The 26547-nt window shown below is 44.1% G+C and overlaps 1 protein-coding gene across 5 annotated transcripts in view; it reads left to right on the forward strand.

Annotated features, from left to right (window-relative positions):
- The window catches only part of SLC44A5 (solute carrier family 44 member 5), a 117416-nt gene that overhangs the window by 65644 nt on the left and 25225 nt on the right, over nucleotides 1-26547 (forward strand). For all 5 annotated transcript variants that reach the window (XM_077277570.1, XM_077277567.1, XM_077277568.1 and 2 more), the window contains exons 4-14: nucleotides 5656-5740; nucleotides 6386-6470; nucleotides 6612-6737; nucleotides 7477-7537; nucleotides 8916-9039; nucleotides 13788-13871; nucleotides 15196-15308; nucleotides 15489-15620; nucleotides 24402-24501; nucleotides 26114-26206; nucleotides 26338-26425. In XM_077277570.1, coding sequence (XP_077133685.1) covers nucleotides 5656-5740; nucleotides 6386-6470; nucleotides 6612-6737; nucleotides 7477-7537; nucleotides 8916-9039; nucleotides 13788-13871; nucleotides 15196-15308; nucleotides 15489-15620; nucleotides 24402-24501; nucleotides 26114-26206; nucleotides 26338-26425 — 1091 coding nt within the window. The remainder of the gene's footprint in view (nucleotides 1-5655; nucleotides 5741-6385; nucleotides 6471-6611; nucleotides 6738-7476; nucleotides 7538-8915; nucleotides 9040-13787; nucleotides 13872-15195; nucleotides 15309-15488; nucleotides 15621-24401; nucleotides 24502-26113; nucleotides 26207-26337; nucleotides 26426-26547) is intronic.

Consider the following 26547-nt stretch of genomic DNA (forward strand, 5'->3'; position numbering starts at 1 on the left):
AAATTTAAAGCTGAGCTCTGATTGGTTCTTATAGGCAACAAAGACTGATTTTTATTTTTAGTTTTCATTAGTGAGACCCGATTATGTTTCATTCCTGCCCAGACATATCGACATATTTCTGTCTTGTTGTCGCATTTTTCTGAAATTGGAAACAGGAAGTGCAGCCATAACGCCTGTTATCTTTGAATCATTAACAAGAGATAATCTGTTGTAAAAATGACAACCAATATGGCCGCACTTCCTGTGATTAATAAATATGGCCGCGCTTCCTGTGATTAATAAATATGGCCGCGCTTCCTGTGATTAATAAATATGTCCTCACTTCCTGTGATTAATAAATATGGCCGCGCTTCCTGTGATTAATAAATATGGCCGCGCTTCCTGTGATTAATAAATATGTCCTCACTTCCTGTGATTAATAAATATGGTCACACTTCCTGTGATTTATAAATATGTCCACACTTCCTGTGATTTATAAATATGCCCACACTTTCTGTGATATATAAATATGGTCGCGCTTCCTGTGATTTATAAATATGGTCACACTTCCTGTGATTTATAAATATGGTCGCACTTCCTGTGATTTATAAATATGTCCACACTTTCTGTGATTTATAAATATGGTCGCACTTCCTGTGATTTATAAATATGTCCACACTTCCTGTGATTTATAAATATGGACGCACTTCCTGTGATTTATAAATATGTCCACACTTCCTGTGATTTATAAATATGTCCACACTTCCTGTGATTTATAAATATGGTCGCACTTCCTGTGATTTATAAATATGGTCACACTTCCTGTGATTTATAAATATGGTCGCACTTCCTGTGATTTATAAATATGTCCACACTTCCTGTGATTTATAAATATGTCCACACTTCCTGTGATTTATAAATATGCCCACACTTTCTGTGATATATAAATATGGTCGTGCTTCCTGTGATTTATAAATATGGTCACACTTCCTGTGATTTATAAATATGGTCGCACTTCCTGTGATTTATAAATATGTCCACACTTTCTGTGATTTATAAATATGGTCGCACTTCCTGTGATTTATAAATATGTCCACACTTCCTGTGATTTATAAATATGGACGCACTTCCTGTGATTTATAAATATGTCCACACTTCCTGTGATTTATAAATATGTCCACACTTCCTGTGATTTATAAATATGGTCGCACTTCCTGTGATTTATAAATATGTCCACACTTCCTGTGATTTATAAATATGTCCACACTTCCTGTGATTTATAAATATGTCCACACTTCCTGTGATTTATAAATATGTCCACACTTCCTGTGATTTATAAATATGTCCACACTTCCTGTGATTTATAAATATGTCCACACTTCCTGTGATTTATAAATATGTCCACACTTTCTGTGATATATAAATATGGTCGCGCTTCCTGTGATGTATAAATATAGCCGCACTTCCTGTGATTTATAAATATGTCCACACTTTCTGTGATATATAAATATGTCCACACTTCCTGTGATTTATAAATATGGACGCACTTCCTGTGATTTATAAATATAGCCGCACTTCCTGTGATTTATAAATATGGTCACACTTCCTGTGATTTATAAATATGTCCACACTTCCTGTGATTTATAAATATGGACGCACTTCCTGTGATTTATAAATATAGCCGCACTTCCTGTGATTTATAAATATGGTCACACTTCCTGTGATTTATAAATATGTCCACACTTCCTGTGATTTATAAATATGTCCACACTTCCTGTGATTTATAAATATGGACGCACTTCCTGTGATTTATAAATATAGCCGCACTTCCTGTGATTTATAAATATGGTCACACTTCCTGTGATTTATAAATATGTCCACACTTCCTGTGGTTTATAAATATGTCCACACTTCCTGTGATTTATAAATATGGACGCACTTCCTGTGATTTATAAATATGGACGCACTTCCTGTGATTTATAAATATGGTCGCACTTCCTGTGATTTATAAATATAGCCGCACTTCCTGTGATTTATAAATATAGCCGCACTTCCTGTGATTTATAAATATGGTCACACTTCCTGTGATTAATAAATATGTCCACACTTCCTGTGATTAATAAATATGTCCTCACTTCCTGTGGTTTATAAATATGTCCACACTTTCTGTGATATATAAATATGGCCACGCTTCCTGTGATTCATAAATATGGCCGCGCTTCCTGTGATTTATAAATATGCTCGCACTTCCTGTGATTTATAAATATGGTCGCACTTCCTGTGATTTATAAATATGGCCGCACTTCCTGTGATTTATAAATATGCTCGCACTTCCTGTGATTTATAAATATGGTCGCACTTCCTGTGATTTATAAATATGGTCACACTTCCTGTGATTTATAAATATGGTCGCACTTCCTGTGATTTATAAATATGTCCACACTTCCTGTGATTTATAAATATGTCCACACTTCCTGTGATTTATAAATATGCCCACACTTTCTGTGATATATAAATATGGTCGTGCTTCCTGTGATTTATAAATATGGTCACACTTCCTGTGATTTATAAATATGGTCGCACTTCCTGTGATTTATAAATATGTCCACACTTTCTGTGATTTATAAATATGGTCGCACTTCCTGTGATTTATAAATATGTCCACACTTCCTGTGATTTATAAATATGGACGCACTTCCTGTGATTTATAAATATGTCCACACTTCCTGTGATTTATAAATATGTCCACACTTCCTGTGATTTATAAATATGGTCGCACTTCCTGTGATTTATAAATATGTCCACACTTCCTGTGATTTATAAATATGTCCACACTTCCTGTGATTTATAAATATGTCCACACTTCCTGTGATTTATAAATATGTCCACACTTCCTGTGATTTATAAATATGTCCACACTTCCTGTGATTTATAAATATGTCCACACTTCCTGTGATTTATAAATATGTCCACACTTTCTGTGATATATAAATATGGTCGCGCTTCCTGTGATGTATAAATATAGCCGCACTTCCTGTGATTTATAAATATGTCCACACTTTCTGTGATATATAAATATGTCCACACTTCCTGTGATTTATAAATATGGACGCACTTCCTGTGATTTATAAATATAGCCGCACTTCCTGTGATTTATAAATATGGTCACACTTCCTGTGATTTATAAATATGTCCACACTTCCTGTGATTTATAAATATGGACGCACTTCCTGTGATTTATAAATATAGCCGCACTTCCTGTGATTTATAAATATGGTCACACTTCCTGTGATTTATAAATATGTCCACACTTCCTGTGATTTATAAATATGTCCACACTTCCTGTGATTTATAAATATGGACGCACTTCCTGTGATTTATAAATATAGCCGCACTTCCTGTGATTTATAAATATGGTCACACTTCCTGTGATTTATAAATATGTCCACACTTCCTGTGGTTTATAAATATGTCCACACTTCCTGTGATTTATAAATATGGACGCACTTCCTGTGATTTATAAATATGGACGCACTTCCTGTGATTTATAAATATGGTCGCACTTCCTGTGATTTATAAATATAGCCGCACTTCCTGTGATTTATAAATATAGCCGCACTTCCTGTGATTTATAAATATGGTCACACTTCCTGTGATTAATAAATATGTCCACACTTCCTGTGATTAATAAATATGTCCTCACTTCCTGTGGTTTATAAATATGTCCACACTTTCTGTGATATATAAATATGGCCACGCTTCCTGTGATTCATAAATATGGCCGCGCTTCCTGTGATTTATAAATATGCTCGCACTTCCTGTGATTTATAAATATGGTCGCACTTCCTGTGATTTATAAATATGGCCGCACTTCCTGTGATTTATAAATATGCTCGCACTTCCTGTGATTTATAAATATAGCCGCACTTCCTGTGATTTATAAATATAGACGCGCTTCCTGTGATTTATAAATATGGTCGCACTTCCTGTGATTTATAAATATGTCCACACTTCCTGTGATTTATAAATATGGACGCACTTCCTGTGATTTATAAATATGGACGCACTTCCTGTGACTTATAAATATGGCTGCAATTTCTGTGATTTATAAATAAGGCTACACTTCCTGTAACATATACAGTCAAGGCCGAAAGTGTTGGCACCCTTGAAATTGTTAAAGAAAATTAAGTATTTTGTCAAAAAAATTACTGCTATTACATATTCCGTTATACACATGTTTATTTCCTTTCTGTGTATTGGACCAACACAAAAAAAAGAGAGAAAAAAGGCAAACTGCAATCACTCGCTTCCTATAGCTTCTTACACCTCTCATCTGGAATTTCGGACCACTCTTCTTCTTTTGCAAACTGCTCCAGGTCTCTCATATGTGAAGGCGCCCAACAGTAATTTTAAGATCTCTCCACAGGTGATCAATGGGATTTAGATCCAGACTCATTGCTGCCACTTCAGAACTTTGCAGCGCTTTGTTTCCATGCATTTTTGGGGGCTTCTTGAAGTATGTTTGGGGTCATTGTCCTGCTGTAAGACCCATGACCTAGGATGCACACCCAGCTTTCTGACATTGGGCACTACATTGCCACCAAAAATCCTTTGGTAATCTTCAGTTAAGGGACCCAGTACCAGACGTAGCATAAAACCCTAAAACATCTTTGAACCTCCGCCATATTTGACTGTAGGTACTGTGTTGTTTTCTTTGTAGGCCTCATTCTGATTTCAGTAAACAGTAGAATGATGTGCTTTACTGAAAAGCACTATCTTGGCCTCATTTGTCCACAAGACTCGTTCCAAGAAGGATTTTGGCTTACTCACGTACACTTTGGCAAACTGCAGTGTAGCTTTTTAATGTCTGTTTCAGCAGTGGGGTCCTCATTGGTCTCCTACCATAGTTTTTAATTTCATTCACATGTGGACGGATAGTTCACGCTGACACTGATGCACCCTCAGCCTGCAGGACAGCTTTAATTTCTTTGGAACTTGATTGGAGCTGCTTATCCACCATCCGGACTATCCTGTGTTGCAACCGTTCATCAATTTTTCTCTGCCGTCCACATCCAGGAAGATTAGCTACAGTGCCATGGGTTGTAAACGTTTTGATATTTTGCGCACCTTGGGCAAAGGAACATCAAGATCTCTGGAGATGGACTTGTCACCTTGAGGTTGTTGGTATTTTATAACAGTTTTAGTTCTCAAGTCCTCAGGCAGTTCTCTTCTCCTCTTTGTGTTCTCCATGCTTAGTATGGCACACACAGACACACAGACACACAGTGATTGAGTCAACTTCACCCCCTTTTACCTGGTTTCAGGTGTGATTTTCATATTGCCCACTCCTGTTACTTGGCACAGGTGAGTGTGAACGAGCATCACATGTTTGAAACAAAGTTGTTTCCTCACAATTTTGGAAGGACACCAACAATTTTGTCCTTCTCATTTTGGGGGTTTTGTGTGAAATTATGTCCACTTTGGCATTTTCTCTGTTTTTGTGTTCTTCCAATAATAAACATGTGTACAACAAAACGTGTGTAGTTGCAATAATTTTCTAGGAAAAATACTTAATTTTCTGGAACAATTTCAAGGGTGCCAAAACTTTCGACCATGTCTGCATGTATGGGCGCACTTCTTGTGACTGACCGATGTTTCTTTTGTTTCGTGCCTTAGCCTGGATTCATGGGGACCCCAGGAAGATTGTGTATGCGACTGACAGCTACGGGCAGTTCTGTGGACAGAAGGGGACCGCCAATGAGTGAGTGATAGTTTACCGCAACTCCCGGCACGGAAGGAGAGTCTACACTTACAGATGTAAAAAGACCAAGATGGCTGCCCACATTCAGGATCTGTCCGCTGTCCCTCCTGAGTCCCCCGTACACATGCTCGCGTCTGAGGCGGCTTATCTCCCTGGAGAAGATCCATCTCATTCCTCCCATTAGATTGTCGTCTATGGTCATCATTACATGAAAGGGTTTTTATGTGATTCCATTTTTTATTCTATGGACTCAGGGAGGTCACAATTATCTGTATGTTGCTATACTCTCCCCACTCGCTGCTCCAGCGCTGCCTCTGCCGCCGATGGACTACAGCGGTGATGTCTCATGGCTGCATCTTCTGGCTGTACCCTTATCATGGGAGATCTCTTTAAGTTAATGAATCAGATGTCATTTCACTTGCTGGTTGATAGCTAGAAATCATGCTGTGACTGTGCTGCTGAGAGAGGGAGAGGAAGAGCTGCATCGTACACAGTGTGCACCCTGCGTGGTGGTCTCGGTATACCTACCTCATACTTGGAGGGGTCATATGGAGGGATATGTAATATTTAGGGTGGTAGGGACAATGAATGTGACCGCCGGAGGTCACTGGCCCTTTAACTCTTGGGTTTTCTTATTCATTCTAGGAACAAGACCGTCTTAATGTATTTTAATATCCTAAAATGTGCAAGTCCGGTGGTGCTGATAAACCTGCAGTGCCCCACGACCCAGGTGAGCTGTCGTCTACAGCTGACAATGACTGTCAGGTTACAGAGTGCACCGGTCCTCTTTTATTCCTCCTGAAAACGTACACGTTACTTGATCATTTGTGGTTATCACGCTCTTAGGCTGATTGCCGCCTTTTGTTTTCAGCTTTGCGTTTCCAAATGCCCGGATAGATTTGCCACGTACCTGGATATGAAGGCCAACTGGCACAACAGCAGCTACTGGGAGTATTACCGACAGTTCTGTAAACCGGGGTTTAACAACCCCCAAAAGGTGAGTGAGGATTAGTGACGTTTGGCGGACATTAGCATTAGGACAGCGATCTGCAGGGTGTGACCTGTGCTCTGCCGAAAACTCTGCTTCGATCCACCCAGGAACCAGCTCTGCCCACTGGGGCGAAGCTGCTCGAATGTTAGGTGTTAGGCTGTGAGCACATGGAGGCTTTTTGCAGAGTTTTCGGAGCAGAAACTGAACAGAACCTCCCCATTCTTTTAGTTCTTTTAGCAGTTTTTACTTTTTGAGAAGGATTTAGATAATTTCCCCAGTTTTCGCTTTAAAAACTCCTAAAATAAGCTCTTGTGCACATATCCTGAGGCTGTTTATACTACTTTTTTCAGGAGTTTTTAGAATAAAATCTTACGTGCACACAAAATTTTTTGCTACGTTTTCAGAGCAGAAATAGAATGAAAATTCAAAGTTTTTCTGAGGAGTTTTGAGATTTAAGGAGTTTTTGCTCAGTTTGTGCTCCAAAAACTCCTTGAAAAAGTCCATGTGCACAGAGACTTTCTATTCTGAAGCCTCCTGACAAGAAAAGCAGCGAGAACAACCTGTGGCCGTGTGCACACAGAGCTTTTCAAGGAGTTTTTGGAGCAGAAACTGCTCGTCCCCTTAGTTTTGGTGCAGGTGGTGTCTGCGGATTACACATTCACAAGATCTTACATCCGAGAGACGTTTCCGGCCATTTGTAAGTTCCACTCATGAAGATGTTTTACCTGATCTGTGATTATCTCAGTCTATTACAGAAGTTCTACGGGATGAAGACTGTCCAGCTATGATCACTCCAAGCAGGCCGTGTAAGTTACTATCTAATCTATCATCTATCTATTATCTATCTATTATCTAAGAAATAGAAAAATAGAGCAGCACATTCAACATGGAAAGAATCTGGGTGCAAAAAAGCTTCCACAGGCATATACCAAACCTTGCATGTAGTAGTCAAAAAAAGGAAGCAGCCACCACTGTCTGTGAAGAAGGAGCTATTTTATTTAGCCCAAGATGGCGACATTTCGGAAAAAGGTTCGCTACACTGAACCGAAACGTCACCATCATGGGCTAAATAAAATAGCTCCTTATTCACAGACAGTGGTGGCTGCTTCCCTTTTTTGGACTACTATCTATTATCTATCTACTATCATCTATCTATTATCTATCTATCTATCTATCTATCTATCTATCTATCTATCATCTATCTATTTATCTATCTAGTATCTATTATCTATCTATCTGTCGATCTACTATCTATCTATTATCTATCTATCATCTATCTATTATCTATCTATCATCTATCTATCATCTATCTATCTATCTATCTATCTATCTATCTATCTATCATCTATCTATTTATCTATCTAGTATCTATTATCTATCTATCTGTTGATCTACTATCTATCTATTATCTATCTATCTATCATCTATCTATTATCTATCTATTATCTAGCTATCTATTATCTATCTATCTATTATCTATCTATCATCTATCTATCTATTATCTATCTATCTATCTAGTATCTATTTATCTATCTATCTGTCGATCTACTATCTATCATCTATTATCTATCTATCATCTATCTATTATCTAGCTATCTATTATCTATTATAGTTAAGCAAAATCACGACTTTAATCAGCATAGCTACCGACCACCCAAGGGTAGACATGAAAGATGTATATCCGCTGATAACAGTACAGGATAAAATGTACGGACCGGTCACTAGTACACTATGAAAAGGGGGAAATGGGTCGATAAAGACCTGAAGAAACGACCCAAAAGTCCACAATAACAAAGTATAAACAATCTTTATTAGTTATAATAACGTAACAAACAGGTGAGGACACAGTGCCGCATTAAGCACAAAACAGTGCTACAGTCTCTATCTATCCATTATCTATTTATTATCTATCTATCTATCCATTATCTATCTACAGTATCTATCTATTATCTATCATCTATCTATTATTTATCTATCTATCTATCTATCTATCTATCTATCTATCTATCTATCTACAGTATCTATCTATTATCTATCCATTATCTATCTATCTATCTATCTATCTATCTATCTATCTATCTATCTATCATGTATCTATCTTCTTGCCATTTCAGTATTGCTTTGCGCTGCTATAGATAAATCTTCTAGATACAAGGATACAGATGTATGTTCTGTTGTCCTCAGTCCTGCAGAGATGTTTCCCAGACTTCTCCACCAGGAACGGTGTCCTGACTGTCGCTAACAAGACACTGTTTAAAGATGGAAGTGGCGACGTGAGGAACGTAACTGACCTGAGAGAAGCGGCTAAGTAAGGATTTGGGTGTTTTCTGCTGTGGATCGTGACTCCTGGAAAAATTATATTTGATTTCTAGAGCAAGGAGACATGATCAATTGAGTCTTAGAACAGCAACCTCCAGAAGAGGGCTCTGCACAGTTTGGCTGAGGCTCTGCACAGTTTTGAGTAGACTCTGCACAGTTTTGCTGAGGCTCTGCACAGTTTTGCTGTGACTCTGCACAGTTTTGAGTAGACTCTGCACAGTTTGGCTGAGGCTCTGCACAGTTTTGCGTAGACTCTGCACAGTTTTGAGTAGACTCTGCACAGTTTTGAGTAGACTCTGCACAGTTTTGAGTAGACTCTGCACAGTTTGGCTGTGGCTCTGCACAGTTTGTCTGAGGCTCTGCACAGTTTGGCTGAGACTCTGCACAGTTTGGCTGAGACTCTGCACAGTTTGGCTGAGGCTCTGCACAGTTTTGCGTAGACTGCACAGTTTTGCGTAGACTCTGCACAGTTTTGCTGTGACTCTGCACAGTTTTGCTGTGACTCTGCACAGTTTTGCTGAGACTCTGCACAGTTTGGCTGAGGCTCTGCACAGTTTGGATGAGGCTCTGCACAGTTTGGCTGAGGCTCTGCACAGTTTGGCTGAGGCTCTGCACAGTTTTGCTGAGACTCTGCACAGTTTGGCTGATGCTCTGCACAGTTTGGCTGAGACTCTGCACAGTTTTGAGTAGACTCTGCACAGTTTGGCTGAGGCTCTGCACAGTTTTGCTGTGACTCTGCACAGTTTTGCTGTGACTCTGCACAGTTTGGCTGAGGCTCTGCACAGTTTGGCTGAGGCTCTGCACAGTTTGGCTGAGGCTCTGCACAGTTTGGCTGAGGCTCTGCACAGTTTTGCTGTGACTCTGCACAGTTTTGCTGAGACTGCACAGTTTGGCTGAGACTCTGCACAGTTTGGCTGAGACGCTGCACAGTTTTGCGTAGACTCTGCACAGTTTTGCGTAGACTCTGCACAGTTTTGAGTAGACTCTGCACAGTTTTGCTGTGACTCTGCACAGTTTTGCTGAGACTCTGCACAGTTTTGCTGAGACTCTGCACAGTTTTGCTGTGACTCTGCACAGTTTGGCTGAGCACTTTACGCCATTCTCCAGAACTGATCTCTACACAGTTTTGGAGTCTGGACATTTTGCTTGTGGCCCTTCAGGGACGGGCGTACCGTTGGGGTCCTCTTACCACCTTTAAGCAGGATGTGGCTTCTGTCGGAGACACACTATTGGACGGCAGAGGGCCCATATTCTGTTATTACTCAGGGGCCCATATTTGTCCTAGTCGGCCCCTGCTTGCGAGTTTTTCCTAATGGTGGGCCCTCATCTTATGCCCTGCTCATCTTATGCCCTGTGTTACGGAGACCGTAGATGTCCTTCCTCGGGGTTGTGGAAGTGCAGGATCTGTCAGACGTCTAATTCCGGTGTATTTCATCCTCATAACCGCTTTCATTTTGTTTTATAGCCATGTAACTACCATTCAACATGGAACCACAAGGTTACAAATCCCATTCTCTAACGTTTTGTGTTTGGCTTGTACGTGCCCAGCGAGAACATAGCAATACTGACGCAGAAGATTCATGCGTCAACTAGATGAGCCGAGCCGAAATGTCAAAACTCGGCCCCGATTACCAACGGAGACCTGCAAATTATTCCTTAGTTATTAACTGTTCACACACAATAAAAAAGAGTAAAAAATAAGTACAAAAGCCCAATGTAGACAAACCGCCTACCTGCCACCCGTCCTGGGTCCTGTGGGACAGTCCAGCGTTTAGGGAGCTGTCTGACGGCCTGAGAGGTCGGAGTATGTCCCAACTTCATCTGTTTCTGTGCCCAGGACATCCCCACCAAGTCACCTAACAATGTAACCACGGTACATCACACACCTAGTGCCGATACCAGACCTCCCGCCACACCCAGGCGCGTTTCGCCACACTCCCTCCTCATCTGGTGATCACAGCTTTTTCCTTATTCCAAGTTCCTTTAATTCGAAATCATTGGATTATCAAGTATTTCTCTTACATAATTCAGCCATTAGCCCAATGTCAATTGTTATCCACAAATCTGATCTCTTGTTGGGTTCTCAAAATTTCCCATAATATTATGTCAGATGATCAGACTCTTTGGATTATCGGATGCAGGCTATAGCATTACAGCACTACAGACTTTCTTGTTAACTTCCTCTATAACTTCATAGTGGCGGATACTGTATATTATATAAGAAAAATAAGCCGCCTCTCAGGTTTTGCCCCTTAGGCACAGGCCAGTAGTGTCTCGGGCAGATATTGCTATGTTCTAAGGCTGAATACATAGATGATGCATGGAAGCCAGCACTGAACACGTGTCGATGACATGCCATCTGATTTAACCCATTAATAATCGCCATGATGTGTTGTCCTCCCCGAGGAGACACATCTAATGCTGCAGGGGGTAACGCCTCGGCTGCTTTTACGCATGACATAAGAAGATAAGACTTTTTTTTTTCAAGTTATTATTTTATAGCATTGGGCATGTAGGGATTTGTGCTTATTCACACATGGGGAGACATTTTGTAGGCTGTATACTGCCTCGATCTATAAAATGCATATTACCCAAGTGTGTGACCGGTACCAGCTATACGAGGGGCCCTAATCAATGATGGACTTTTCATTAATGCGCTCAACTTAATAGCATATAATATAGACTGGAGCTGAAGTATGAAGTTAATAGGCCCCAAGGCAAAGCGAAAGGGAGGTCTGGGGCAAGATAGGTAAAGAACAGAAGAGTCTGGAGGGAGGAGTCTGGAGGGAGGAGAACAGAGGAGCCTGGAGGGAGGAATACAGAGGAGTCTGGAGGGAGGAGAACAGAGGAGTCTGGAGGGAGGAATACAGAGGAGTCTGGAGGGAGAAGGACAGAGGAGCCTGGAGGGAGGAATACAGAGGAGTCTGGAGGGAGGAGGACAGAGGAGTCTGGAGGGAAGAGCATAGAGGAATCTGGAGGGAGGAGTACAGAGGAGTCTGGAGGGAGGAGCACAGAGGAGTCTGAAGGGAGGAGCACAGAGGAGTCTGGAGGGAGGAGCATAGAGGAGTCTGGAGGGAGGAGTACAGAGGAGTCTGGAGGGAGGAATACAGAGGAGTCTGGAGGGAGGAGAACAGAGGAGTCTGGAGGGAGGAATACAGAGGAGTCTGGAGGGAGGAGGACAGAGGAGTCTGGAGAGAGGAGCATAGAGGAGTCAGGAGGGAGGAGTACAGAGGAGTCTGGAGGGAGGAATACAGAGGAGTCTGGAGGGAGGAGAACAGAGGAGTCTGGAGGGAGGAATACAGAGGAGTCTGGAGGGAGGAGGACAGAGGAGTCTGGAGAGAGGAGCATATAGGAGTCTGGAGGGAGGAGAACAGAGGAGTCTGGAGGGAGGAATACAGAGGAGTCTGGAGGGAGAAGTATAGAGGAGTCTGGAGGGAGGAATACAGAGGAGTCTGGAGGGAGGAGTACAGAGGAGTCTGGAGGGAGGAATACAGAGGAGTCTGGAGGGAGGAGCATAGAGGAGTCAGGAGGGAGGAGTACAGAGGAGTCTGGAGGGAGAAGTACAGAGGAGTCTGGAAGGAGGAAAACAGAGGAGTCTGCAGAGAGGAGAGCAGAGGAGTCTGGAGGGAGGAGGACAGAGGAGTCTGGAGGGAGGAGGACAGAGGAGTCTGGTGTGAGTAATACAGAGGAGTCTGGAGGGAGGAATACAGAGGAGTCTGCAGGGAGGAGGACAGTGGAGTCTGCAGGGAGGAGAACAAAGTAGTCTGGAGGGAGGAGGACAGAGGAGTCTGCAGGGAGGAGGACAGAGGATTCTGGAGGGAGGAGTACAGATGAGTCTGGAGAAGGGGAACAAGATAGATAAAGGACAGAAGTGTCTGGAGGAGGAGTACAGAGGAGTCTGGATGGAGGAGGACAGAGGAGTCTGGACGGAGGAGGACAGAGGGATCTGGAGAGAGGAGGACAAAGGGATCTGAAAGGAGCAGGACTTAGGAGTCTGGAGGGAGGAGGACAGAGGAGTCTGGAGGGAGGAATACAGAGGAGTCTGGAGGGAGGAGGACAGAGATCTGGAAGGAGGAGGACATAGGAGCCTTGAGGGAGGAGTGTGGAGAAGGGGAACAAGAGGGGGGAGTACAGAGAAGTGTGGAGGGAGGAGGACAGAGGAGTCTGAAGGGAGGAGGGCAGACGAGTCTGGTGTGATGAATGCAGCGGAGTCTGGAGGAGAAGGACAGTGGAGTCTGGAGGGAGACAAAGGAGTTTGGAGGGATGATGGTGGTGTGGAGAGTATGGAGGGTATTTTGCAGGAGGGTAGATGAGTGTACCGAGGTGTTGGCGCACTCCTCTCTCACCGTAGAGCATAATGACACCTCTAGTAATGGAGCACTCGGGTGCATCGGTCGGGGGTCGGTAGAGATGGCTGACCCAGGATAAAACACATAGATGGAAGTGCAGCCTGCTGCATCGGGTGCTACACACAGAGATTTGCTTTCTAGTGGCAGAACCCCCATCATCCCACAGTTGATACATTATAGCGCTCTGCATTGATTACGGCCCCATCATTCTTATTTTTATCATATTTCTAACCTTCACCTCTAATAACTGTTTGTATCTTCTTCCATATAACATTTATTTCGTAGATGTAACATGGCTGATCTAGGCTGCACTAATCTCCTATATAACCGTCTGTGCGCAGAATTTGTCTTATTTCTGATAGATTCTTTACTTCCTTTTTCTCACCAGTGGGATAAACGCCGTCCTTGATGCCAGATCCATCGGGATGAAGATCTTTGAGGACTATGCAAGTTCCTGGTACTGGATCCTAATGTAAGAGACAAGGTGATATGTGCAGAATCTGAGGCTCCGGGGCCCCAGGCAAAATCTGTAACTGGGCCCCTGAATGATCTGATGGGTCACAAGCTCTATATCCCACTAGTGAAGTCTCGGACCACCACTGAGGACCCTACAGAAGTCTCCCCCCCTTTACTACTATTCAGTAATTTCTGTTCCTGTTCTGTTCCTGAGCTTTTAAAGGGGTTTTCAGATTTTAGCCACTTTTTTCCCCAGTGAGTAAACAATAAAGGACAGCAAGCAGAGAGTTTAAAAACTTTGGAAACTGATGGAGAAAGTAAACGTAAAAATGTTATTTTAAAGAAAATAGAAATATAATCTAATGAAACTGGAATATCCCGTTAAGTTGAAGTTGAGTCCAAGCGAGTGTTGTTCTGACGGCTGTCACATCGCGGCTTTACTATCTGACTATCAGTGGCGGTAAAAGGTCAATAATAATTTACTATGTATCTGAAATTCTGACTGACAGGTCCTCTTTATGGAGGAATTCTATTGGCCAAAAATGTATCACTTTGGTACCTGGTGTAAATGCCGCTGTTCTCCTGGATCCGGCGATGTCTTTCTTTTGTTACTGCTCCTCTACGTTCCGCTTCTTCAATGTATATAAATCTTATCCCTTTTTATTGTCAAATGGGTGTGGTCCAGTACTCCTTTCAAGGATGTTTCCACGCCCACTTGGCTAACAAGTCTTGATTTATATTCAGGGAAGATGGGACAATATCTCAGGAATGGAGAGGAGCAGGAAAAAAAGAAAATCATCGCCGGATTCAGGAGAACAGCGGCTTTTACAGCAGGTAAAATAAGGACATATTTATGGCGAGTGACCGGTCCTATTTAAAGGGACTTTATTATTAATGGTGTTTCCTTAGTGGGGGTCCCAAGCTGTCAGACGAACCCCGACCCCTTCACTCCGCTGATCGGTGCGGCTGCACCTTGTCTGACCCCGAACGCTCTGATATTGATGCCCTATCCGAGATTATCAGCATGACGCCCCCCTGTAGGAGCGGCCGCTGTGCTGTGCACGAGACCCTAAAGAGTTAAAAGCTCCGTCTTAATTAGTTCCAGCTCGGGAGCGTTTCTTGAGATGCTTTTTTGATCTCGTATCTGCAGCTTTTATTATGTCAGGTCAGCAAAGAGCGAATAATCTAATTTACCCCGAGTGATAAGAAATCTCGTAGGTGCCGCGCACTCGCTCCGTCCGAGGGTCCTAATTCTAAACAAACATGCAATTTTCCCAATTTGCAATGCAAAAAAAAAAAAAAAAAGAAAAGAAACCTTTCTTCCTGTGCTTTCCTTACAGAGCGCTCTTTATTGCTATGGTCGTCAGCCTCCTCTTCCTCATACTGCTGAGATTCACCGCCGGGGTATTTTTCTGGATTTTTATATTCGGTGTCATTGGAGTTGTGGGGTACGGTAAGTCTGATACATAAACTTCCCGTGTGGTGGTTGTAGGGCCCTGATTGACAGGTGCTGTAGGCGCACTGTCTGGTCCCCCCACCCCCACCCTGGTGGGCTCTGCCGTATTATTACCCCCCATGAGTGGACTGCGGAGGGTCTGTAAAGTGATCACTTTGTGACTCCCTTTTTCTTTAGGCATATGGCATTGCTTTTGGGAATATAACAACTTGAAAGGAGTCCCGGGATCCGACCTAACGATCTATGACATCGGCCTGCAGACGGACTTCAGGGTCTATTTACAGCTGAGGGACACGTGGCTGGCGTTTAGTGAGTATTAACGTCAAACTGAAGATTGTACACGAGGCGAGATCTGAAATACAAATTCTGACATGTCCCTGACTGACTGTATTATACTCCGGAGGTGCATTCATTATGCTAGGCTGCAACATATACGGTAAGTTCCATTGCTTAAATGGTGAGAATAGCAGAATAGAGAGCGCAGCTCTGGGGTATAATACAGGATGTAACTCAGGATCAGTAATGTATGTACACAGTGACTGCACCAGCAGAATAGTGAGTGCAGCTCTGGAGTATAATACAGGAGGTAACTCAGGATCAGTAATGTAATGTATGTACACAGTGACTGCACCAGCAGAATAGTGAGTGCAGCTCTGGAGTATAATACAGGATGTAACTCAGGATCAGTAATGTAATGTATGTACACAGTGACTGCACCAGCAGAATAGTGAGTGCAGCTCTGGAGTATAATACAGGATGTAACTCAGGATCAGTAATGTAATGTATGTACACAGTGTATGTCGCACAGTGTAGATAATACGCCGCCCTGTTTAGAACATATCCTGTGCTGTGTAGAGCATACGCCGCCCTGTGTAGGACATGCGCCACTCTGTGTAGAACATGCGCCGCTCTGTATAGAGCATACGACGCCCTGTTAAGAACATACGCTGTGCTGTGTAGAGCATACGCCGCTCTATGTAGAGCATACGCTTCTGTGTAGAGCATACGCCGCTCTATGTAGAGCATACGCCGTCCTGTGTAGAGCATACGCTGTGCTGTGCAGAGCATACGCCGCTCTGTATAGAGTATATGTCGTGCTGTGTGTACCGCCAGCTGTCCGTGCTTCGTCACATGGTGCAGCGCAGTACGTAGACTTTCAACCAATGGGGCTGTCATGTCCCACGACTTGAGAAATCATTTAATGTTTGCATTGTTTGTGTTCCATCCTTTCTTTCTAGGCAGAAGTTTGCCTTTCCCTTTATTTTGTCCCAACTCTCTCACTGTAGTCCTGTGATGTATGTTTGTTCACGCCCTTATTCTCCATTTTGTCATCATCACCATATCTGTATGCATCCTATTACATGTCCTCTGTTGAATATTCCTTTTTACCTGCTACTTTCATCATAATACAAGAATTTCGGTTAAAGCAATCCTCTTTTCCTGGAGTCTTCTTACATGAGAACGTGGCTGAGTTAAGCTATCTGATAAATCGGTATGAACGTGAGTACAGGTCAATACGGAAGCGCCCAAAAGAATAGGTCTATCCAGGCACCACTGCGTTCTACATACCCATGAGTCAGAATAGTAAAAAGGAATAGCCTGCCTTCAGAGACAGTAACTCAAGGTCTGTGCTGAACCTCAGTGGAAAAGGACATTTCCCAGATACACAGTAACCCAGTTCCCAGCCAGACCCCAGCGTGCATAGAAGCACACACTGCAGATAAACAGTGAGAAGTATAACCCTCATCATCCACTCTTCCTGCCTGCAAGCAAATCATGTCTGAAGCAAGGAATACAATGTCCCTACCAGACTTACAAACACAGGACAGAGACCTAGATCCCCATCCACCAGCTAGTGAAAGAGGAAAACGTACAGTTAAACCTACATGGAAAGTCATGGAGAATTTAGAAACTGAAAAATGTGTTGTATATAGTGATGTGTCTTCACTGTGGGAGAAAGTGCTGAGTCACATAGACACTGTATCAAGGCCTGCTTCTCATGAGTTACCACTTGAGGGAGCCCTAGAACAATTATGCACAGCATACCAAAGGTATATGGAGAAGACTGACCAATACATTATTCTCCTGAAGAAACTGAATTTGCCAGAGACTTTAAAAGAATTGCAAAGTTTCCAGCAGCTTAATTCTGAAAGGGACTGCACCGTACGCGACATTAAGACAAAGATAGAGGCTAAAATTGCACGGACACCAGATGCATCATCTCGCTCATCCAAATCGTCTAAGCACTCAAAACGCTCATCTAGGTCAAGTTCATCAAAATATTCCACTCTCAGCCAGCAGCTTATAAGGGCACGTGCTAAGGCAGAAACGTCTAAGATACAAGCAGCCTTTGCGCAAAGGAGAGCAGATATGGACGCAGTCACAGCACAAAAGAGAGCAGAAATGGATGCAGCCACAGCACAAAAGAGAGCAGAAATAGAAGCAGCCAGAGCAGAAATGGATGCAGCCACAGCACAAAAGAGAGCAGAAATAGAAGCAGCCAGAGCAGAAATGGATGCAGCCACAGCACAAAAGAGAGCAGAAATGGATGCGGATGCAGCACGCAAGGAAGCTCTGGAGAAGGAATGTGAGCACGCAACAGCCATGGCGGAGTTAAGGATCCTGGAGCGAGCTATCAGTGGGAGTCAAAGAGACAGCATCAGTTTGTGTGAAGTGGAGGCGGAGGACCCTATTGAACGCACAAGAGACTACGTGCTAAGCCAAAATGGCGAACCGCAGATCATCACTAACACTTCTGATGGCGTTCATGCTTCTCCAGGACACCAGGATGCCGATCAACTTACAGAACCCTACACTCAAGGTCAGTACAATGCTCCCAAACTTGAACTTCCTTCGTATTCCAGTATGCGCCAAGACCCTGCATCTCATCAAACTCCACAGGCTATTATCTACACGCAACCCAATATACCGGCAGGTCATTATACTCTCGACAACCGCACAGTGCCAGCTCCGCATGTAGCAGAGACTATACCCACCAAACCGGTTGCTGGACTAAATGCATATGCCACTCCATACTTACCCACGTTTCAAGTCCAAGACGTCTCCACTCCTATGTACAACACCGCTCAGCCCACATTCGTGCATCCTAAGTCAGAAAGAACAGACATGTCCGACTTCGCAAGGTACATGATTCGCCGCGAACTTACTAAAACCGGTCTCACAAGGTTTGACGACCAACCTGAAAATTACAGAGGTTGGAAAAATGCCTTTAGAACCGTAACTAGTGACCTCGGCATCACTGCTGCCGAAGAGCTGGACCTGCTAATCAGATGGCTAGGACCACAATCCACCGAGCGTGTCAAGAGACTCAGGTCTGTACATATCAGTAATCCAACGGCTGGTCTCATGGCTGCATGGGAAAGACTAGAGAAAAACTTTGGCAGTCCAGAAGCCATAGAGGACGCACTGTTCAAGCGATTACAGAGTTTTCCTAAGATATCAAGCAAGGACAGTTCAAAGTTCCTAGAGCTCAGTGACTTGCTGTTAGAGCTCCAGCTGGCCAAGGCAGACACCCACCTACCTGGCCTCAGCTACCTGGACACTGCTCGTGGAGTAAATCCCATTATCTCCAAGCTACCGTACAACGTGCAAGAAAGGTGGACTACACTAGGGTCAAAATACAAGAAAGACCATCAAGTGTCATTTCCTCCATTCTCCTACTTCTGTGAGTTTATAAAAGACGTGGCAGAGCGCAAGAACGACCCAAGCTTTTCTTACCAAGAATCCAGTGGCCCAGCTTCACCTCCTTCTAAATACGTCAGCGCACGCTCGAACGACAGAAACCGCAGAGGTCCAGTGTCAGTGAAGAAGACGGATATTCTTCCCTTACCAACACCAGCCCCAGACAAGAGTAACAAAGGTGAAAAGATAGAGAACCCAAATCGTGAATGTCCCATCCACAAGAAGCCACATCCCTTAAAAAAGTGCATCGGCTTCAGGAAGAAACCGCTCCAGGAACGCAAGGAGCTTCTAAAGAGGTTCGGGGTATGCTACAGATGTTGTGCTTCTACTGAACACCTTGCTAAAGACTGTAAAACTACAATTAAGTGCATGGAGTGTGACAGTGAGGACCACGTACAAGCACTCCACCCATTCCGTCCTGACTCTACACTTACTCCTTCCCCCACCACGAGCCATGGCGGGGAGGACGCAGCTCAAACTGCAAGCCATACCACAATATCTTCTTCATGCACAGAAGTCTGCGGAGAAGACCTCTGGGACAAGTCCTGTGCGAAGATTTGCCTGGTGAACGTATATCCCAACGGTCACCCAGAGAAAGCCGTGAAGGTGTACGTCCTTCTGGATGATCAGAGCAACCGATCACTTGCAAGGTCAGAACTCTTTGATATGTTTAACTTAAAGGGAAATGCCTACCCTTACACCTTAGGTACCTGCAGTGGTGTTACAGAGGTTTATGGGAGAAGGGCCAGTGGTCTTACAGCGACATCTCTCGAGAACACCGTCGAGATACCGTTACCTACACTGGTCGAGTGCAACCAGATTCCATCCAATCGAGAAGAGATCCCAACGCCAGAGGCTGCTCTTCATCACCAACATCTCAAGGGGATAGCAAACAAGATACCAGCCCTCAACAACAGTGCAGATATCCTGATTCTGCTAGGCAGAGACATCCTCCGGCTGCACAAGGTGCGTCAGCAAATTAATGGACCACACGATGCACCATTTGCCCAACGCTTAGATCTAGGCTGGGTAATCATAGGCAATGTTTGCATACACAAGATGAAGAGACCTAACAACATCTCCTCTTACAAGACACACATTTTGTCAAATGGTCGCAGCACCCATTTCCAACCATGCCCACATCACTACTGGGTGAAAGAGAAAGTGAGCAACACCAAGTGGCAACAGGAATCCTTCAACAACATGAACACACTCCAGTCCTGGGAAGAAAACCTCGGGTCATCAGTGTTCGATTCCACAAGTAATGACAACAAGTTGGCACCCACAAGGGAAGATAAAGAATTTATAAAGGTTATGGATAAAGAATTTGTTCAAGACGACTCCAACAGTTGGGTAGCTCCTTTACCCTTTCGTTTCCCAAGAGTGAGGTTGCCGAACAACCTGCAGCAAGCAACTGCAAGGTTCTCATCCTTAAAGCGTACCCTAAAGAGGAAACCAGAGATGGAGAAGCATTTCATTGACTTTATGCAGAACATCTTTGACAGAAATCATGCTGAACCTGCGCCACCACTGAGGGAGGGAGAAGAATGTTGGTATCTTCCATCCTTTGGTGTCTATCACCCTCGCAAGCCTAATCAGATCAGAGTGGTGTTTGACTCCAGTGCTCAGTTTGAAGGCCTCTCTCTCAATAACCTGCTCCTAACTGGGCCCAACCTGAACAACAGCCTCCTTGGAGTATTGATCCGCTTCAGACAAGAACCTGTTGCCATAATGGCCGACATTCAGCAGATGTTTCATTGCTTCATTGTGAAAGAAGACAACAGAAACTATCTTAGGTTCCTATGGCACAAGGACAACAACGTCAACAATCAGGTCATAGACTACCGGATGAAGGTCCATGTCTTCGGCAACAGTCCCTCACCTGCTGTGGCGATCTATGGACTGAGACGGACAGCCCAGGAAGGTGAGAGAGAGTACGGTTCCGATGCTCGGCAATTTGTAGAGAAGAACTTCTACGTGGACGATGGGCTCAAGTCCTTGCCCACAAGCGAAGATGCAATTGACCTACTCTCCAGAACACAGGAAATGCTATCCACATCAAACCTCAGACTCCACAAGATTATCTCTAACAGTCAAGAGGTAATGAACGCGTTTCCATCTGAGGACCATGCCACAAACCTAAAGGACCTCAACTTGGGTTCCGATGTTCCTCCAACACAGCGCAGCCTTGGTCTACTGTGGGATATCAAACGGGACACCTTCACTTTCCAAGTGTCACCCTATGACAAACCCTTTACCAAACGAGGAGTCCTATCTGTCATAAATAGCATCTATGATCCTCTCGGGTTTGTAGCACCCATCACTATTCAAGGCAAGATACTGTTAAGACAGCTTACGGCCGAGAACACGGATTGGGACACCCCGCTCCCAACTCAGAAACAGCAAAGGTGGGAGGCGTGGAAGAAGTCTCTGAAGTTCTTAGAGCAACTCCAAGTCCCACGTTGTTATTCTCCAAGATCACCTTCGACTGCAATCAGAAGAGAAGTCCATATTTTCTCTGACGCATCTACAGAAGCCATAGCCGCAGTAGCTTATCTGATGACCTTAGGAGCTAACAAGGTACACTGTGGTTTCATCCTGGGTAAAGCCAAATTAACTCCAAAGCCTGCACACTCTGTACCCAGACTCGAGCTTTGTGCTGCGGTATTGGCAGTAGAAATTGCTGAAGTTGTACAAGACGAAATGGACATTACAATTGATTCCTTTACTTTCTACACTGACAGCAGGGTGGTACTCGGGTACATTCACAACCAAACAAAGCAGTTCTATACATATGTGAGCAACAGAGTTGAGCGCATCAGAAGTTTTTCTACCCCTGAGCAGTGGCATCACATCTCCACCGATTTAAACCCAGCCGACCGAGGTACAAGACTCGCAGCTGCTTCTAAGCTTGGTGACAACATGTGGTTGACGCCTCCCAGTCTCCTGTACGAAGATTTCTGTGCGAACAACACCAAAAATGCTTATGAGCTGGTGGAACCAGAATCTGACAAGGAGATAAGACAAACTATCTCTGCTCACTATACTTCAATGACATCTAGGCAAGGTTTGAAGTCTCATCGTTTTGAACGCTTTTCAAGCTGGTCCTCCGTTGTACGAACTGTAGCTCGTCTCATTCACATTGCTCGCTGTTTTACAAAGGACAAGCCCTCAGGGTGCCATGGTTGGCACGTGTGTAAGAGTCGTCTTACTGCCGACGACATAGACCATGCTGAACAAGTTATCATCAGGTGTGTGCAACAAGAAGAATATTCACATGAGATTGGCAGTATTACCAAGGGAGTCAGCGTGTCCAAAAACAGCACTCTACTCGACTTGAATCCAGTAGTCGATCATCTCAAGTTTCTAAGAGTGGGAGGACGTTTAAGTAAATCAGACCTATACGATAAGGAGCAGAACCCTATCATCATTCCAGGTCGACATCACGTCACTACTCTGTTGATTCGGCACTATCACGAACGAGTACAGCACCAAGGCAGACATCTTACTGAAGGTGCCATCAGGTCTGCTGGCTTGTGGATCATGGGAATGAAGAGGTGCGTCTCTTCAGTTCTCCATAGATGTGTCAAGTGTCGAAGGTTACGAGGAAAACACCAACAACAACAAATGGCGAACCTCCCAGCAGATCGACTGAGCATGGACCAACCGTTTTCATATGTTGGTGTAGACGTCTTCGGGCCATGGTCGGTTGTTACCAGGAAAACCCGTGGAGGAGCCGCGAACAGTAAGCGATGGGCTGTCCTATTCACCTGTCTCAGTATCCGTGCAGTTCACATCGAGGTTATTGAATCCATGGATACCTCCAGCTTCATCAATGCCCTAAGAAGATTCTTTTCCATCCGGGGACCTGCCAAACAACTCCGGTCCGACTGCGGCACAAACTTTGTAGGAGCCTGCAAGGAACTGCAGTTTGACAACTTCTTGTCCGACAATGGATGCACTTGGGTATTCAACCCTCCACACTCTTCACACATGGGTGGATCTTGGGAACGCATGATTGGTGTTGCACGAAGGATCCTCGACTCCATGTTGCTGGACCATAAACTTCCCCTTACTCATGAAGTTCTGGTCACCTTCCTCGCAGAAGTGTCAGCCATAATAAATGCTAGACCTTTGGTTCCAGTATCATCCGACCCCGATGCTCCAACGATACTTACTCCAGCTACACTCCTTACACAGAAGATTGGAGCCGCTACAGTCCCACCTGGGAATTTCGATAACAAGGACATTTACAAACGTCAGTGGAGACAAGTTCAACACCTGGCTAATGTGTTTTGGCATCGCTGGAAGACCGAATATTTACACTTGCTTCAAAACCGTCACAAATGGCAGACGCCCAGTCCCAATCTCCAAGAAGGAGACCTTGTTCTCTTAAAGGACAAAGAGGCTCATCGTAATGACTGGCCAATGGGACTTATCACCAAAGTCCTACCCGGTGAGGACGGAAAGACTCGTAAGGTAGAAGTTAAGGTGACAAAAGGGGGCTCTACCCGAACCTTCTTCCGCCCGGTCACTGAACTCGTGCTGCTTCTACGAAAGGAGGACATCACATGAACTGAACATGCTCCTGGACGTTGTTCACGGCGGGGAGCATTCCTCCTCATTCCCCAGTTTATTGAATGTTGACATTTTCCATTGGATTGAACCCTTAACATTCCCATTGGATTCTGGGTTGGTGGAAGAGTTTGCATGTTTGCGGCTTCCCCAATCTGAAGATGGGTTTTATATACTTGAACTTATCTTTCGGTGTGATCTACGGGTCAACAACAACGAGTTGGACTTAAAAATCTTTTATGTTTATTATTGCATGCATGTTTTCTTCCTCTTGTTTTTTCAGGTTCGAACGACTTCGAAAAATTACGGACATCGTGAAATCCAAGGATTTCAGACGGGGAGTGTCATGTCCCACGACTTGAGAAATCATTTAATGTTTGCATTGTTTGTGTTCCATCCTTTCTTTCTAGGCAGAAGTTTGCCTTTCCCTTTATTTTGTCCCAACTCTCTCACTGTAGTCCTGTGATGTATGTTTGTTCACGCCCTTATTCTCCATTTTGTCATCATCCCATATCTGTATGCATCCTATTACATGTCCTCTGTTGAATATTCCTTTTTACCTGCTACTTTCATCATAATACAAGAATTTCGGTTAAAGCAATCCTCTTTTCCTGGAGTCTTCTTACATGAGAACGTGGCTGAGTTAAGCTATCTGATAAATCGGTATGAACGTGAGTACAGGTCAATACGGAAGCGCCCAAAAGAATAGGTCTATCCAGGCACCACTGCGTTCTACATACCCATGAGTCAGAATAGGGGCAAAGATGCTGTCTGCAGTTTTCTCACAGTCACTGTCTCTGTTCTTCTTCCCAGTGATCATTCTCTGCATTGTTGAAGTTATCATCATCCTTATGTTGATCTTTTTAAGAAACCGCATCAGAATCGCCATCGCGCTCCTACAGGAGGGGAGCAGGTAATGAACCCTGGGCTGCACACTACACACGAGGCGTCATGCATGTGAAAGTATTCAGGATCCACATGACAGTACTGACGCATATCCGAACCGCCGTATACAAAAATTACGGCTGTGTACAGTGTGTTTTTTCCAGGGCGGTGCACATAATAAAAATCATATGCTAAAAATGATGATAAATCAGTTTGTGGTGCAGCGTCCCACATGGCTGTCTGCAGGATGCAGTAACTTGTGCACTGTGGCTCCGCGTTGCTCAGTGTATGATGGTTGGGGTACACAACTGCATGCAGGAGGCGTATGTATGAGGCGCCTTCACATTTCAGTGTCTCCCGTATGTGTGGTGACAGTTTTCACAAGTACCGGAGACACTTGCACACGTAGACACAGAACAATGAATGGTGATGTGCACATGTCGGTGTGTTTCCACGGATGGTGTGTCCGTGGGAAAAACACTCTGACATGTCTGTTTAACAGCAGCACGGGCCGCAAAACGCCCCGCACACTTACACATTGATGACATCAGTGTGACACATACCGGCGCCTGGGAAAAAGGGTACAGTTCACGCTGTTCCCAGGTGCCGGGTGCTGGAGGCAGCTCTAATCATTGTCGCCTGCTCTCCCTGCCATCAGGCGACCACGAGACAATGATAGAAGTTGTATTCAGCACCCACTGTGTACACTGTGTATTAAATAAATATTAATTTAAAAAAATGGCGTGGGTTCCCATGTAATGTTCATAACCAGCTGAGGGAAAGCCGACTGCTGGGGGCTGATGTTAATAATCTGGGAAAGGGGCCAATATCCCAAAATGTTCCCAGGCTTTTAACAGCTCGCAGCTGCTTGCTCAGCCTTCACGGATTAGTTTATGGGGGACCCCAGGAAAAAAACGACGTAGGGACGTTTAATGTGGGGTTATAGCTCCTGAAATCTTCCCTGAGGTTAAGTCGTGTCCTTTTCTGTCTTCACTTCTGCAACCTCATAACAAGAATGAGCGCTGTACAGAGGCAGTGGATCCGCCACACCACGGGATTTATCCTGGTGGCTCTTATCAATGACCCAGGTCCAGTAGACAACAGCAAAATATAAAAGTAGCAGAGAAACAAGATGTTGTGCGCAAATTATACAAATATTATTAAATGAAATCCAAAGAAAGAACAAGCTGCCAGAACAGACATCAATTGTCATTTAGGGCCAAAACACTCTGGTTGTTAAGGGGTTAAAATAACGAAGATCACAGAGGTGCAGTGTGTACAGGGCTATAGACTGTATTGATGCTGTAGTCTGACCACAAGGTGTGGGAAACAATACTGTGAGAAGCCACTAGTGGGCGACGTACCACACTAATAGTCCCATAAAGTGTCTCCTGTCCTCTACAGGCGTATACCGACTGTCACCAGATGAGGGCGCCGTGTACTTACCATAGAGAGCTATGGAAAGATCAGATAGCGGGATAGATACATGTGTAGGGAGAGATAGGTGGATACATAAAGATGCTACAATGTGCCCCGGGATCAATACCGTGTATCGTATCGTATATGGATAGTTACTATATAGAGACATATATAAGACAGATATCAGATAGAATGTAACAATGTTTCACTTTCTTCCTCAGGGCTATTGGATACATCATGTCCACCCTGTTCTATCCAATCATCACTTTCATCCTTATCGCCATCTGTATCTCGTACTGGGCCGTCACCGCCGTGTATCCTTTCTGTCGCCTCAATATTCCGGAGCTTTCATTATGGAGCCCGGATCGGGGCGCGGAGACGAGGGGTAAATATGAGAAAGATCACAGAGAAGGAGGAAATGTTTGTCCTTAACTCCAAGTCCTAGATTCCTGGCCACCTCCGGAGAGGCTGTATATAAAGTGATGGCCAATAAGAGCCACTGCCAGTATGCGGGCATGGTCTGTGCCCCGGAGGTAAGTGATCCTACTGCTGAGGTCCTGGGACAGTGCTCTTGGCGCAGCCATTTTAGTTACATGATCTTGATGTTGAGGTCCAGGTGCAAAGGATTCGGTGCTGAGGTCCTGATGCAGTGGTT

The sequence above is a fragment of the Ranitomeya variabilis genome, chromosome 8 (genome assembly GCF_051348905.1).
Source record: "Ranitomeya variabilis isolate aRanVar5 chromosome 8, aRanVar5.hap1, whole genome shotgun sequence".
Classification (NCBI taxonomy): domain Eukaryota; kingdom Metazoa; phylum Chordata; class Amphibia; order Anura; family Dendrobatidae; genus Ranitomeya; species Ranitomeya variabilis.